The sequence below is a fragment of the Berghia stephanieae genome, chromosome 3, assembly GCF_034508935.2.
Source record: "Berghia stephanieae isolate SIO BIC M18660-M18661 chromosome 3, UCSD_Bste_1.3, whole genome shotgun sequence".
Classification (NCBI taxonomy): domain Eukaryota; kingdom Metazoa; phylum Mollusca; class Gastropoda; order Nudibranchia; family Aeolidiidae; genus Berghia; species Berghia stephanieae.
The window spans coordinates 50,736,350-50,753,743 of record NC_088362.1 but is presented as its reverse complement, the minus strand read 5'-3'; the positions used below and the strand labels follow the sequence as shown (position 1 = coordinate 50,753,743).

The following is a 17,394-nucleotide window of genomic DNA, read 5'->3' as shown; positions in this document are numbered from 1 at the left end:
ATCATCATCATCAACATCATTATTTTCATTAAAACACACCATTACTGTTAGATCACCACAATCCTTATATATTCTTCACTTCCAGATTACAGCCTTGAAAATCAAACACAACCCATTTGCCAAAGCTTTCCTAGACGCCAAAGAAAGGTAAGTCCTAATCTAACCTTTTTATAAAGAATGTTTATGATTCAGTGCCCGACTGCTACAACATGAAAAGAAAATTATCTAAACTTTTCTCTATTATTGCTAGATAAAATATGTAACGTGGAAGTTTAGAATAGCTGGCTCATTAAAAAAAAAAGTCTGGTACTGTAACATACACATTTTTGTGTCCTTGCTAAAAAGTTTTTTTTCACTCTTCTTAGCTCAATTAAAACATACGTAAGTCTGAAAAATTAAAAATATTATAAGTGTTAGGCTTCTATTGGTAGCAGAAAATTGAAAACGTTTCGGTTTTTTCCCTTTATCGAAAGAAATAATAATCATGTAAGGAAACAAGAATATATGGTTGATGAAAAAAAAAAATAAAATAAAAATAAAGAAAAGAAAAGAAGGAGAAAACAATAATTAATAATGAATACTCGCAAATAAAAAGAACATTTTTGCAATATACAAGGAGATCTTGGGTTGATTCACATTGAGGCCATTTTTGCTCAATCTGGCCTGGTACAAAAATAATATTTGCTAGATGTAAGGCTTTTATTTGCTTCTACGTCGTGAACAAACATTAATAAAAAATAGCCTATTGGAAACCAGTCCTTTGGACAAAAATATAGGAAGTGACCTAAGTGTACTTTTTACAGGTCTGACATCCGAACGCAGTTATGGGTTTAGTTTAACATTGTTGTCCTGATCAATATTTGACGTCATTTTTAAAGATTTCCTATAATTTATCAATACTAGATATACCAATTTCTCTTGTGTTGTAGATATTTTACACAATACTATATTCTCTCTATTTCAATGTCAATATCTAACGGTGATGGTCTTTCTTTTATATACAGTGTACCTATTTTTACATATTATTCTATTTTGGTGTTGGGTTTTTATATCTTTCTTTGACTTTCTGGTTCATCAATGAACTATTATTCTATGCTTTGTGCATCGCTTTTGCACCGCTTGCAGTGTCGTGTAGATTATTGATACATGCATTTATTCACGTCATCATCATCATCATCATCATCATCATCATCATCATCATCATCATCATCATCATCATCATCATCATCATCATCATCATTATTATTATTATTATTATTATTATTATTATTATTATTATTATTATTATTATTATTATTATTATTATTATTATTATTATTATTATTATTATTATTATCACCATAATCATGCATAGTCTGCTGTGCCTGCAAAGTTTTATAATTTACCCATGGATATTCCCTGCAGCCTTCTCTTCTAATGCATCGTGTCATCATTAACATTTTTTTCCAATACCTGCTCCTTCGAAATACAAAAACGAACAAGCAAAAACAGGGTATATCTTCTTTCTCTATCAGTCCCTGGATGAGGACGCTTGACCTCTCATCATGAGAGGCCACCTTTGCTATGACTTCAATTCCCTTAAGCCTTGCAATCATTATTTCATTTTACGTTTTGTATGAAATATTGAACTCTTTTTCAATGCGTTCGAAATTTCAAATGCATGAGTGCAAACATTCCATTATATAGGCCTGTCCCAATCATTCGTTTAAAGTTTTAATACCAACCGTAATAATATGCTACAGTTAATTAAATGACGTAATCAGTCGTATGGTGAAAATGTTTGAACTGAGATATTGTCAAGTTTAGTTAGAATGTCAATTTTGATCAGAAATGAGTTTTTTCATAAATTATTAAAACAACCTTTTTTTTTTACGTCGAGAAATATCAAAGCTTATTTTCACTTCTAAATATCTTTTACGGCTAGTCAAGTTGAAAAAGTATGAAATTTGAAATTTGAGAAAAAATGCTGGATACCTTTCCCATACATCTGAACATAACTTCATGAAAAATCACCCGATTTACTTCAAATAAAGATTAAAATGGTCTGGGGATCAATTTTTTTTCAGAAAATGCAAAAAAATGCAAATCCAAAATTTTCACCTTTCGATTGATTTTGTCATGCACTGACACATATCTATAACATGGTGCAATTCATCTGTTAAAATTTACCATTGGATTGCACGCAAATAAGAGCACAGTTTTTTCATAAATTCTAAACATTAAGGTTATTCAAAGCTTCTGAGAGGGCTCTTCGTCCTTGCTGTTTCCCGCATCGGTAACAACGTGGAAGTTGGCAGTCAAAGGTTACACGTTATCATCGTTTAATTTATTCTAAAGCTACGTTGACTGGATACATAGATGAAAAGAGATTTTTGCACAAAGAACACTATTTCCACGAACTTTTCCTCATATCATAATTTCTTAATATGTATAATTTAATCTGACTATAACTGCATATCTAACCGTTTTCATTGAGACAACAGCAACTCGGGTTTATAATGAGTACCTAGCAGGTAACAGATTGTTCCTGACGAAAAAAAAAATATGTGAAAGTGCCTTACTAGGTTTAGTATTTACTTATGGCTCGTAAACCCTTGTAAAGAACTTAAGGAGAACACATCACGCATTTTAATACTACAATGCCACTAGCCCAGTCAACACTTAGAGCGGGATGAAGCGATATATAAATGTCATTTATTATTGTTAATTTATTACTACTACTATTAGGCTACTAGTAGGCAGGTATTGCGCTAGCCTTCATGAAGCTCTATATAAATGTCATTTATTATTGTTAATTTATTACTACTACTATTAGGCTACTAGTAGGCAAGTATTGCGCTAGCCTTCATGAAAGCATCGACTTTGCTTCTATCTTGGTGGAAATGGTAAGATGATGTCAGTGTCGAGCTCCGCCTCTAAATGGTCGAAATCAATGTCACTGATTTAATCAATAATAATAATAATCTAATTTCAATCATGGTCATCACATTTGTGACAACCCCAGGACAAACCCAAACGAATACCCCTACCCGTTACCTGTAGAATATCGGACACCGGGACCACAGACAGAGGACAGGTAAGCATACCCCCCCCCCCCCCCTTTCCGCCCATTCTCACATCTCACGTCATGTACATAGTGACATTACAAAAAATAATAAAAATAAACCACACTATCAATTAATGAAAGGTAAACATACATTTGGTTTCAATTCTATTAAATTTAGTTTGGAATAAATTAACTAAATGAAAATTTTCTAAATTGAAAAACAATCAAAAACCTGTACTGTGTTCTTGTTTTATTCATTAAGAAATTAATTTTTATTATTCAAAGAATTTCCCTGGTTTTATTTTAACCTACTTTAATAGAGTTTTAAAAATCAAAATTGATTTTTTTAAAATATATAATTTTTAAAAAATTGTTAATGACGTTTTGATAAAAGTTAATCAGAATTTTGGTAATTTTCCTTTCAAATTAATTGTATTTTCTAAATGTTCTTGTTCTATTTCTCTCTTCTCTCCAAATGGTCTTAAATCGATCCACGTAATGAATGAATCAATCAATCAATCAATCAACGAATCTATCAATCAGTAAAATGTTTTCTGGTTTAAAAGAACACTGTAGTAATTACCTAAAAAGCCTCCACAGCAAATCTTTGTCTAATGAGATCCACACTGACGACCCCACACCACAAAGTCACACTGTTGTCGGGACTCACAATGAAATGGTTGGGGACTACAGTGAACCCCAAACCAACGCTAGCAGCAGCAACCTCGATGGCACCAAAAACACAAGCCTCAACACCAGCAATAACAGTAGTCACAATAACAGCCACAACAGTAGCAACAATAGCCACAATAGTGACCACAATAGCCAGAACAATAGCCACAATAGTAGCCACAGCAGTAGCCATAACAACAGCAGAAGTAGCCCAGAGATCTTTCCCCTCCCGGCTTTGGATCACTCCCCAGTATTGCAGGCAACGCTTTCCCCATTCCCCTTTACCTCCCCTACTCTTGCCCACCCAGCACTCGTGTACAGGTATCAACATTGAATGAATTTTACAATTTATTTATTTAATTTGCATGATCAGTCCTTGTTTTCTGGACCATTATTTATTGATAACCTTTTAATACTGATTTCTACTAATGATATCCTTTTGTTGCAGACCTCAATACTAACACTATAATCAACACCATTATCATCATCATCATCATCATCATCATCATCCTCATCATCATCATCATCATCATCATCATCATCAGCAGCAGCAGCAGCAGCAGCAGCAGCAGCAGCCTACTTTTTCCTTCATTAGGGAGCACATTTCTTCCATGTATCCCTCTTTTACTGAGATAGCTAGCTCAGCTCGTACAGAATTTCCCTTAATTGACAGTCACACGAAATAGAACAACAATTTTATTTCCTATCAACCGACGTTTAGAACAGGTTTTGATAGTTTGCTGAAGAAAATTGTCAATAACAAGGAATGAAGTGAGTTGGGTCGTGCCAGAAGACAATATTGTCTTGTTTCATCAACATAAATATCTGCTCCACTCCCTTTTCCGAAATATAATGTAAATGTGCGGCTATGTGATCGGAAGGTTCTAGACTCGAGCCTCGCAGGACGCATAGTTGAGACCTTGGAAAAAACTCTTTACTCACATTCTCTCACCGTACTCAGGTGTAAAACAGATTTGTTTTTTGTTTTTTTTTGTTTGTTTTTAATAGTTTTACGGCGCTTGCAACACATTTAGGTTATACCAGCGCCATAAAACAGATTTGTCTCTGTCGCGGAAAAAATTGTAGTTTCGCCTAACAGGCGTCATGTCTCGTTCTACATGTTACGTGTTGCTTTTGGTCAGGGACCCTTTGTAAAGCGCTTTGAGCACGTTCAGTGGGTATTGCTCTATATAAACGCTCACGTTTAAAAATAAATCTCTTTTTAAAAATAAGGAATCCACAATGTAATCTTTTAACTCTTACCAATGACACGGTTGTAACCTGAAATATGTATTGATTTATTGTCATTGGGTCATAATCGATATTGGTTCCAAATAAACCAGATATTGCATTTGTGATTATTTATGAGGTATCGATAACATAGTGATGCTCCATCTATGAAGTTTTCAAAGGTAGATGGACGCCTGTCAAACATGAAATTTGGTTTAATAGCTATTTTGTTAGTTCACACAAATTTCTACTGTTTAGATTACTGGGTCATTATTTCGTAGAGCATCTGGGAAATGAGCCATTCAGTCAATCTCTAACATATTTCCAGACCTGCCTTCTTGAATATTAAAAAAATCGTAGACTATAGGGGATAAAATAGCAATTAACTTTATGGATCAACAATTTATCCTAACAATGCCAAGACAACACTTCATGACCCTTAGAGTTATGCAGTCTAGTATTAAAAATCAATTTACAACCATTAATGACTTAGAGATGCTCATGAAGTTCTGAAATTGGAGCCAAAATTTCGTAATTCTACGAATTTTTTGTGGTACTAGGCAGGTCTGTATTTCCTTCTTTCTCGATAAATGTTGAACCTTTCATGGAATACACATTATGCTCTGGTTACGATTCAGTTTCTCTAAACCATTGACAAATCGACAGGATCATATCGATTATTGATTGATAATTTTGTTATTGATTTCATAATTTCCTTCGTGAAGTTTTACTAACCTCGTTATACTAATAAACGTTGACCAATTATTTTTGATTGACATCTATTGATTATCGTTCAATATGTTCGACTAACCTCGTTTCATTCTAATCATCAACACATTTTGTTGTCAGAATAGTAAGATCGGTGTGACATATTAGATTTGCAGTAATTTCTTTACTGGCCAGTTAAACTTTTAAAAAAATATTAATCTTAGATGATGTTTGTCAATTTAAAATGCAAGACTTATGAATCCCCCCCCCCCCCCCAATCAAACCTTTTTCTTCCGACCCCATCTGACCTCCTGAAAATAAAGTCAAGGATTGTTTTTTTTTTTTTTTATAAAGTATTTGTTTCACTTGAGTAAGTGATTATATTAATTCGAGAGGGGGGGGGGGGGGGGGGAGATGAGGAAGGTGGGTTGACTGCTTTAAAATGTAGATTTATGATGAAAATAGATTATAAAATCCTACTTTAAATATATCATCTTCTTATTCTGTCCCAAAATTATAATAAAAATAATTAAATAAAAAAGAAAAAAAAAATAGATAGAACAATAGTGATAAAAAAACAACCCAAAAAACGGAGAAAATAATAGATAGGTATACAAAACAACAATTCAAACTTTTTTTTTATTCTACCACTCCCATCCAGACCAGATCAAAGAGATTTTATAGACGACAGCGGTTGTGGCCAGGATAGATCTCTGTCTCACTGTGAGTACAAAGTGTTGCTGTTTCTATCATTGTGGTATTTGTAGTCGTAGCTGTTGTTGTTTTTGTTGTTGACACTGTGTAAGTACATTATACCTGATGGAGGAAGTAATGATGATGATGGAGGAGGAGAAGGAGGAGGAGGAGGAGGAGGAGGAGGAGGAGGAGGAGGAGGAGGAGAAAGATGACTACGACGACGATGTTGATGATGATGATGATGATGATGATGATGATGATGATGATGATGATGATGATGATGATGATGATGATAACGATAACAAAAACGTAAGGTTATAAAGGTTATCTTAAGGTTAAGATAAAAAAAAAATCATTGAGTTAACCCAACTCAATATCAACCTCAATACAGTGCGCAAATGACCAGTGGGAGCTAAGTAACTTGTTCAAAGAAAATAAAACACGATATGCTGATGATAGTTGGGCTGATATATTATTGGTCCCCTGTGTGCTAGTTAATGCCATCTCGCTACTCATTGTTTAAACAACGTGTTGTGAAATCTGTAACGGATTTCGGCTATTTCCTTGTCCTTTGTGACTCTATCCAGCCCATCCACAACAGCAACAAATACAAATTGTGTACCAGGCACAAACCACAATCCCTGATCACATGATCATGGTCACGTGACGTCAACAGGTACGCACTAATCAACCGCCGATTGGTGTGTCAGGGATCTGTTTGCTGTGGATTGACGTTTGGTGGGTGATTTGGATTAGGTCCCTTGTCATTTGTTTTGGGACATGCCGGAAATGGTGAAATGGACACATGAAAATGTTTTATCCAACAGATTATTGAAGCAAGTTAAGACATTGCACTGGGCTGGTTAGTTGAATTGGGGCACGTCGGAAAACGAGTAAAATGGACACATGAGAATGTTTTATCCAAAAGATTATTGTATCAGGTTAATACATTGCACTGGCCTGGTTGTTAATACATTGCACCGCCTGGTTAGTTAATTGAATTAGGGCACGCTGGAAAACTGGTGCAATGGACACATGGGAATGTTTTATCCAAAAGATTGTTTTGTTTCACGTCATTGCACTGGCCTGGTTAGTTGAATTGGTCACGACGGAAAAATAGTGAAATGGACAAATGACAATGCTTTATCCGAAAGACTATTTCAATTTCGTATCACGTTAAGACATTTGTGCTTGCCTGGTGGGTTGAATTATGAATAGGACTAGCATCTTGGTGACTTTCAAGGGATTGGCGATGTCATTTTGTGTATGTACTCATTCAACAGTCGTTAAGTCAAAAGTCAATGCAACAATGCACTCATGATATAGATATGTAAATTCAATAGGAATATCGATATGGTGCTATTTCACTGATTCATCATGATCAATGCGCTTCAGAAAGAAAGAAAGATAAAAAGTATATTAAATCAAGAGATAGATAACAGCCAAGTTTGAAATGACGTTTTTAAAATGCTGGATGGATAACGATTTTGAACACCTGAGGCATTTATTTCTTTAAAAACATGAGCCCTGATATGAATTTTTTTCTTATCGAAGTGTACAGGTCTGATAACCCAAATTTTTATGGGCTCATTGTTGTAATGGAAATACTCTCAAACCATCGCAAAATTTTTTCACAAAACAATGTAAATTCAAGTCCATTATTACGTTCCATTATCAATAGTAAATATTGAGCACGTTGTTTTCATCCAAAGAAGTTGGATTTTTAGCAGTTCCAAACGGAATTGACTCTGAGCTTTTTTGAAACTTTAAATTTCTCTTAAACTTCGTAGTGTCTCAACGTTATACTTATAGCCTCGTGTAAGATCCTATGCTGGACCAAAATGTAACGTGATTAAAAAGCTGCTCCTGTTCTATTCCAATCCTAGTTTTGTCATTTCGTTGACCAATAACCGGAAATACGTAAACGATCGATTGGCTAAAAACACAAAATCAAAATTGTATGTTACTATGAAAAAATATTAGGCAATTATCCCGATATTGCTGCTGAAGCAAGTCCAGTGTGGGCGTTATTTGTTTATTTCTAGAGAAAAATCGTGACATCTATCGACTTCTAGCCTACAATAACAGACATGCCATATCAAATGCAACATTCTCGCACCGACGACTGACGGAATTCCGTTTTAATTGATAGAATAATGATCCCCTTTTCAAGTTGTATCAACTCGAACGGCGGCTTACCGGCTTTCAAAGCCAGGCCATAGTCTGTTGAATTTGTTAATTCGATAAGTCTGAGTGACCAGGCGATAAACACCGGCTTGTAAAACACTTTACATTGATTGATTCCAGTAGGCAGCCGTTCGTGGTCAGTCTTAAGACTGACCGTTTAGCACCTGTGCTAACACTTTTATCGATTAGGAGACTGATTGATCGGACTGATCGGAATTCCAAATCTGTCAAAAGCACCCCCTCCCCCGTCCTGCCCTTCTCCTTCCCTCCCACACACTCTCTTTATCTCTCTCTCTCTCTCTCTCTCTCTCTCTCTCTCTCTCTCTCTCTCTCTCTCTCTCTCTATCTCTTCTCTCTCTCTCTCTCTCCTCTCTCTCTCTCTCTCTCTTCTCTCTCTTCTCTCGGGGTTGGATTTCGATAATGAGGATTAACAGGATTTGCATCGTATTCGAAATTCGGAAATGTATTACTTAACGAAATAATAATAATAATAATAATAATAATAATAATAATAATAATAATAATAATAATAATAATAATAATAATAATAATAATAATATAGCGCCAATCTCGCATTGTCGGTCGCAGCTTTAGGCGCACATTGGAATAATATATAAACTGAAATAACTTCGCATTACCAACAACATGATACGAACTTCTGTCGATTAACTTTAATCGTACATAGCTGTTAACATACAGTAACAAATTATATTCTATTACTCGTAAACAAATTATTTTTAACATCAGGCTAATTTGTCAAGTTTTAGACAAAGGGATCCATCGTAAAAGCCCCTTAACCACTGAACACATACTTTCCAATCAGAATATTTTTTATGGTGCTAATTATTCGCTCTGCAGTTACTTGCCTCATATTACTTTTTGAAAAAATAGTTATAAATATATATATTGCCACTCCTTCGTTTCCTGTGCGTATTGCTGACGAAGTCTGCAATCCCAAAACGTCTGATTCCTCTTATTTCATTTTGATCTTTTTCACTCAAACACATGTCTTTGGAGACTTCTGGATTATCAAAGACATTTCTCCAACCTAACAGCGGCCATCTTTGTCTCCGACAGACCAAATTATATTCTCTGTGGTGACTTGTAACATATCAGTAGCCCGTGAAATACAAACAGACTGGACACTTCTCCCAGCCGGTCTCTTATCGTGGACACTCAATCGTCTCCATGATGTCTGGAATCAGACTCGGTGCGGGGCGTTAGAGTGACGGGATAGTGGTCAGTGGAAGACATCTTGACCATAAATCTGGAACCGGAACGGGATATTGATGATCCTTATATTGTAGGTCCGGTTTTGTGTGATTTGTCTTTCCTTGGGTCATCCCTATTTGTAAAAGTCTTTGGTCCGTCAGTGGTAAAGTAAAAAAGTAGTCCTTCAGAGCCATTAGGCCCATTAGAACCGGAGGTTATCCCTGTTTTTATGGCGTGAAACGGACGACAATAGCAATCGCTTGCTATCCTTTGGATAGGACGCTAGTTTTTCGCAAAGTACTTTCTACCAGGCCTAAGAGACCCAGTTACACATTCACTGCTGAGTAGACAGAGGGCTCAGAAAAAAAAACTGCACCCGGGATCGATCTTGGTCCCTTGGAAGCGAGTGCTCAACCAACTGAGCTATTGGCACTCCCCCGGTCCATCAGTGGTCAAATTTTAAAAAAATCTGTAGTCGTGAGTGACCCTCTTTGTTTATTTGTTTTTTAAAAAATCTAATTTTAAAAAGATAGAAACTTAATGATATAAAATCAATTAAGATGACGTAATCCACCTCTTTGTTCTTGGCTTTCTGCCAGTTGGGGGATAATTATTATTCACTAAATTCTCACACTCAGACTAAACGTTTAAGATTACATGATATATTTGTATTTGGGGGGGGGGGGGGGGTGTCAATGAGTGAATCTACCCACCAGAGATTGGGATATTGATAATGCGATTAATCGCCTAGCGTCAACAATTGATTCGGTAAAGCTCAGTAAAAAAAATCACCACTTTAGGATGGCAAACAGCAATATGATGTTGCCATGTCACGTGTTACCACCTCGTTGGGTGACAAAAATAAAGACATTAACCGAAAAAATAACAAACACAAAACGAAATGACAAGAAAGAAAAACGCAAAAGAAAATAATAAAAAGGCTGAATTTTAATCGCAATACGAAATGCTCATATTATCATAGACGACATTGCAATCATACATGTCCGTTTTGCCGATTCCCAACTAACAGTGTCACGATTGCCATGAACAAAACGGGACAACATAGTGGATAGATTGGAGACTATCATGAACTGTCCATTCATTCATTCTGATAAACTACGCGCTTTCATCTAGACTTTCTCTCAGCGACGGTCATCCATTCCCGTTAGGACGTTTGGATTCATTCCTTGTTCAGCCGTGATAACACAGACCGTTATAAACATGGCACTGACGACTGGATGATGATTTCTAGAAAGTTCTGGAATGACCAGGTCGATTACAAACCGTCGACAGGCAATGATTTAGGGACATGGTCAGATTATTAATAATTTTATAAACTCCCCTAACCCAATCGTAATAGACTTGTTCGTATCGAAGAAAGGGCGACGAGAGATAAGCACGTGCGAAATTTGTAATGATCAATTTAGAGTGTGTGTGTGTGTGTGTGTGTGTGTGTATGTGTGTGGGTGTGATCGGATGGACCTTCGTGGGAAATCTTGGTTCATTTATCACAAGATCAAATAAATAATAAAGACAGAAGGTCTCAAGAGTTATGATTCTTTGTGTTAGAGAGACCATGACGCACTTGGCTTGGTGTTTGAAAGAGCATAACATACTCAAAACCCATCGGTGACAAAAGGAGTGTCCGTGTTTATCTTTGCGTACAGATAAAGGTGTGAAGAATTGTTCATAATATTCTAGTGGTTGTCAGGTTTTAATGAATCTCCCAATGGACCTCAACTATATCAATGTCCAAAGTTAACAGTCATCCTCTCTGTAGCTGGCAACAAAGAGACACAAAAAAATTAACGCAAAGCATGAGATACATGTCGATAATTAACAGTTGAGGCTTTTTTACAGCTTCTTAAAAAAAGATTTAAGACAATTTTATTCCAAACGATGTTTTTATGAGTGCTGCGACAGATCAGATAATACTATATCAATTTTTCTTTCCACCCGACACACACCTCATCGAATGGATATTCCGCTATAGGTAGTCAATTATCTTTAATAAAAGGGATGGCCTTAGGACTGCTACTGATACTGCAAATTCAGTATATTTTTTATCTCTATGAATGAATACAGAAGTCTTGTAAAATGAGTTAAGCATGATAATATTTGTGGTATTCTGATCCTTCGGAAAATGAAAAGGCTCTTTACTCGCTTTCTCTCCCCGTACTCAGGTGTAAACCTGACCATAAACAGCGTTGGTTCTGTCGGAAAGAAAATTGCAATTTCGCCAAACAGGCGTCATGTCTCGCCCTACATGTTAAATTGGATACCCCTTGTTAAGAGCATCGAGCAACGTTCAGGCCAAAGCTTCAGGCTGAAGATTGTATGGCCGTCTTTTCAGTAACAGGGGTTTTAGAGGGTAGCAGGGAGGGATTTTTTGAAGTCATCAGTCGAAAGGGCTTGTTTACAAGTGGTTGGTAGGGAGTGCTATATAAATGTTTAATAAGAAGTAAAAAAAAAGTAACATGGTTTATCATCTACTTGTCTCGTCCCCAGTCGCAGCCCCATGGTATCTGGCTCCCAGCCCAACCCACCCACTGGTTCCTCCACCGGCCCACCAGTTTGCCTCAAGTTTCGGGCTCAGCAATGCCCATTGTGATCGGTTTTCATTAAGAAATTCCAGACAAGCGGGTTATCATCCCTATCAACGTAGGTCTCCAACACATCACGGTAACTATCTATCTATTTATCTATCTACCTATCTATCTATCTGTCTGTCTGCCTGTTTGTCTGTCTATCTATCTATCTATCTCTCAATCTTTCTGTCTATCTCTCTTTTTGTTTGTTTATTACTTTCTTTCATTTAACTGTATCCACCAACATCACCATCATCGTCGTCGTCGTCATCAAAATCATCATCATCCTTATCATCATCATCATCATCATCATCATCATCATCATCACCACCACCACCACAATCGCCATTTTCATCACTACCAACACCAACACCTCAGTTGTTACAATTCTCCTGTTCCCTATAATGTCTTTTGCTTCTATACTTTTATTTTTTTACAGGAAATTTTAATCGGGAAATGGGCGCCAACATCCCAATGTTGAATTTAGCCTCAGAAAACTGGGCAAATATGTCGATGGGTGGAGCTCACGGGATGTTTTCTGCAGGATCCTCTTCTCAAAGTCAATATGGTATGTGGATGGGCGGTGTCAGCAATTTGTCACCCAATCAAAACTGTGCCATGCCATCTTATCTACGCAGCCCGGCCCCCTATTCCTTGACCCCGTCTTCAACCTCCAGTCCTACACTTGGTAACATTCCTGGGGTGAGTAGAAAAATAGTTGATTTTTAAAACGATACTTATATAATGCTTCTATGGAGAAATACAATAAATAGATGTAAACGTTCACCAAATAACAGACTGTGGAAATGGTATTTTGATGATGTCGTTGACTATCGTCTGAAAACTAACTTGGAAGAAAAATATATTAGTTACCTAAAATCTTTTTAAATACCGTTGGCCTATGTGACTGTCATAAATATGACATGCTTTCCTCTTTTGGGCTACTTCAACAGCGCCGTTCTATGACAAGCCATTTGCTCCAATGCCTCTTTCTCTCTACCTCAATGGCCGAACTTTGCGTTTTAGAATTTTATCATTAAGCACTCTCAGTCAGAGGCGGATGGAATACCACCGAATTGTGTTGAGGCAGCCAAAGCCATTGAATCTGTAAATTAAATAGAATCATGTTTTGGGAGATGTGATGTACATCGGTAAAGAGTGTGAGATGCACATCGGTAAAGAGTGTATCTCGTTTTTCCTTCATCTTTCCCCTATGTATTGCAAAAAAATAGCTGAAAAACACGAAAAAGAAGTGTTTGTTAGATGTTGTTGGAAGGGGAATATTTATAGCATTTTATTTCCCTTTATGGATCATGTCATGTCATCTGATCTTATCTTAAATGACAAATTCCTCTTCTTTTGAAGACAATCATAGTATCATGCCTTCCATATCTGTCCAACCAGTTTTACAGGCCTGATCTCTTCAAGAAGTGAACGCTTCAAATTATCAATGGCCATACACTGTCCAAACATTTAATTTTGATAGAGGGAGACCCGCCTCTTAGGTTGAATTTTATGGAAAAAAAATTTAGTCGATTTGACGAGGTGGGAGGGGGGGGGGAGGGAATAGCATTTTTGTAAAAAATAGATAGATAATCAATTTTGTCTTTACTTAGACCTTCCACCAACGTATTCCTGAGATTCCGAGGGTGAGGGTCAAAGAATGAGAGAAACAGAGAGAGAAAGAGAGGAGGAGGAGGAGGAGGAGGAGGAGGAGGAGGAGGAGGAGGAGGAGGAAGAGGAGAAATCGAGAGGGAGATGGAGAAAAGGAAGGTAAGAGGAAGGATTGAATTTGTAAATTATCATCGTCCTTACTTGACTTCTTTCCATTGTTTCAGAACTCAGGAACCGGAAGTGCTAATACAAGTCCTCAAGGCACACAACCAACCGCCAGTTACGACCAACTCACCGGATGTGACGTCAACCCCTACTCTTCACATGCTACGCCAAATCGAGCTGTAGATGCCTCCAGGGGCAGTTGGAGCCCTTTGACCCCGCCCCCTTTATGACAACCAATCACATCACACCATCAATCGTCCCAAATTCCGCCCAATTTCCTGTGATATCCCACAAAATCTCGTTAGCAAAAAATAAAAAGAACCAATTAGCTGAGACAAGAACCACGTGACACCTTCACTACGAGGATTTTACCATAATATTCCTACATATTGTTATATTTTCTTGTTCTTGTTGTTGCCATGGAGACGAAATTCCCAACTTCTTGTTACACGGCGGAATTATCATATTGATGGTGTGATTGTTTTTCTGTGACTCAATACAGTTTAAAGTGTGTCGGCAGCAGCTACACAAAACCTTAATCAAGTGTTATCTTTTATCATTAATCAACTGAAATACCAAAGATAGACAATGTTATTTGTTAGTAGGGGGTTTACCTTCCCCCCCCCCCCCCCCCCCCCCCCCCCCCCTCGCCCCCAGTTTCCACACAACACACTCTTAAACACTTTTCACAAAGTTGAAAACCTAGTCGTGGGTAGAAAGCCCAAAAACCAATCTAACTGTCCAATTTCAAGGGAAATTGAGATACCCTTACTGGGATGTTCAGTTGTGGGGTCTCATAAAACAAGGGACGTAATTACGATCTCAGTCATCAGACGGAACACTATTTAGAAAACTGGCCATCTCTTCACGTCTACTTCCAGCAATCATTATCAACGTGTTCAAATACAAAATAAACTACAGACTGAGGCGTATCTAATAATATGATGTTGTTCTTTAAATTCTGACCTGGATTTCGAGGAGGAATTTATCAAAGTTTTATCGAGTTTGTAATCCAAGCGTGAACATTGTAACGATTTGCGATACTCGCTTGATTGTTTTTAGTTCAATATAAGAAATGTATTGTTTGTGCATTGAATGTTGCTGTGAAACTGGTTATTTACTAATATTATAACATTGACATTTCTAATCACGAAATATCTTTTTCTCTAAAAGAGAGTAGCAATTTTTAAGTTTTTATTCCGAGAATAACTTTCACTGCGCATAGCATTATTTGCTACATGAGTGAGAAAAAATAATGCCTTGACTTGAAGTTACTAGCCAGTAAGATTTGGACATAATTAATATACCATCATTTGTTAACAGTTATGAAAGGTTACATTAAAACCTGAAAATGGAGAAATGAAGTATGCTTTCCGTCTTTCTTTTTTTCATTTTTTTTTTTTTTTTTTGAGCAAAGTGGATGGCATGACACTCAACATTATTGGGGTTTATTCGCTTCTCTTTAGCATCGTGGTAGATCTAACAGTTATTGTTGTCAATGGAAGATACCAGTGACTTGATTAATCCGAGTCCATTTTATTTTGTATTCTTGGTTTCAAAAACTCTACAATTAAGTTGTTGAGCAGTCAGTGTAGCTATGATGATACTTTCCTTTCTTTACACTGGCTTCATGGCAAAAACAACGCTTATATTTTAACGGGCTATAGCAACCATTGTTGTCTTATGGTTTTGATTGTAAAAAAGGAATGGACATTTTCAATTGATTATCCTTATTTACTATTTAGAATTATTATTCAACGTAAGTGCTTACTCCATCGTCATCTCGAAATGTCCCATGTGGCATTTTTTGAACCATTATCGTTGATATTTAAAAAAAAAAGAAAAGTCTTCTTTGATAAAAAAAAGCAGCAAATGTAAAAATTATGCCCATAACCTATACGATATTAAAGGCGTCAAAAGTCAAATTTTTTTCTGAAATGTCCAAAGCAAATTTCGTTCTGAAAAAAAAAATGGTCGTGCACCAACAAGATAAGGCATAACTAAATTAAATATACTATGTAATTTAGATTAATTAATCGGTAGGCCTAATCGAACAAAAAAGTTAGTTGTAAAATATACATTAAAAAACAACAACAAAAAACCATTATATATCCATTCCAGGGTGCACTTCGATCAATACCGAATTTAAATACATATCTCAGAGTTGAGGGACCCCGGACACCACACGAAGGAAATGACCAGATAAATAATCAAACAATTTTAATCTAATGCCATACTTCTATCCTGTATCATATCGACTGCATTGTTATGTCTTATAAAAAAGCTCTCTGAGAACATTTCAACAGTAATTTTTTAATAAACATCAAAAAGTTATTGAACTATTTATTTATCCATTTATGTTGTTTTTTTTTTTTTTGTCTATAATTTTTTTCAATCAATTTATTTTTAGGGGGGTCTCCTGCACCTACCATCTTTAAAAAAGAAACTGCATATTCGCCATTTATATTAACTATAAAACTCATTTTCTGTCAACATGCTGACTATGTAGAAGTAAAAATTATATTCTCAAGTAAATCTGTTTTCAAACTAAACTCCATGTCTCATCTACAATTCTTTTTCAATCTGTAGTAAGAGTCAGATTTGTTTGATCTGAAATACGTCTTCATTGTTGATGAATTATTCCCAGACATAGTAGATACAAAATATCTTTTTACAATGGCTTCATGGAAAAAACAAAGCAGATACAAATATGACACTCGCTTTCGGATCGGAAGGTCCTTGGTTCGAGCCTCACTCGGCGCATAGTCCTTGAAAAAGTCTCTTTACTCACATTCTCTCACCGTACTCAGGTGTGAAATGGCCGTTAACAGCGTTGTTTCTGTCGGAAAATATCGCGTAACAGGCGTTATGTCTCGTTTTACTTGTTACGTGATGCTGTTGGTCAGGGACCCTTTGTAAAGCGCTTTGAGCACATTTAGTAAATATTGCCCTATATAAAAGCTCAATTGAATTAAAATCAATTTAAGAGGAAGTATAGTACACCTCCATCCATCCTCCGAAAAAAAAAAAAAATCATCGCTTTCAGTCATACAGATTTGTCTTTTTATGTTCTGATTTTAAAAATATTTATTTGGGTGGTGGGGAATGGGAAGGGAAGGGTTGTGATCTTTTTTCTTGAAATTTCCTACTCCTTTGTCAAGGACTGGATCATTTCAAATAAAATAAAATCCTGCATATTTCCCTCTTTATTCGATCGTACTTTTTATAAATTCCACTCCGTGTGTTTCATGGGTTACTGTACCTAGTTGATAATCA

The 17,394-nt window shown here is 36.3% G+C and overlaps 1 protein-coding gene and 1 long non-coding RNA gene across 3 annotated transcripts in view; one reads left to right on the top strand and one right to left on the bottom strand.

The window, feature by feature from the left end:
* LOC144967947 (T-box transcription factor T homolog 1-like) overlaps positions 1 to 15,482 on the top strand; it is a 56,953-nt gene extending 41,471 nt beyond the window's left edge. The window contains exons 5-11 of one of the 2 annotated variants that reach the window (XM_078905749.1): positions 86 to 147; positions 3,005 to 3,076; positions 3,590 to 4,039; positions 6,318 to 6,379; positions 12,260 to 12,433; positions 12,779 to 13,041; positions 14,178 to 14,436. In XM_078905749.1, the coding sequence (XP_078761875.1) occupies positions 86 to 147; positions 3,005 to 3,076; positions 3,590 to 4,039; positions 6,318 to 6,379; positions 12,260 to 12,433; positions 12,779 to 13,041; positions 14,178 to 14,348 (1,254 nt within the window). In that variant the 3' untranslated portion in view covers positions 14,349 to 14,436. Of the gene's footprint in view, positions 1 to 85; positions 148 to 3,004; positions 3,077 to 3,589; positions 4,040 to 6,317; positions 6,380 to 12,259; positions 12,434 to 12,778; positions 13,042 to 14,177 lie in introns of both variants that reach the window. The other variant, XM_078905750.1, reaches the window with a different exon arrangement.
* Positions 10,685 to 12,869, bottom strand: LOC144967948 (uncharacterized). Its single transcript, XR_013644486.1, has 2 exons — positions 12,777 to 12,869; positions 10,685 to 11,531 (listed from the first exon to the last, which is right to left on the bottom strand). It is a non-coding gene; the product is annotated as an uncharacterized LOC144967948 (long non-coding RNA).
* Positions 15,483 to 17,394: the final 1,912 nt, after the last annotated feature.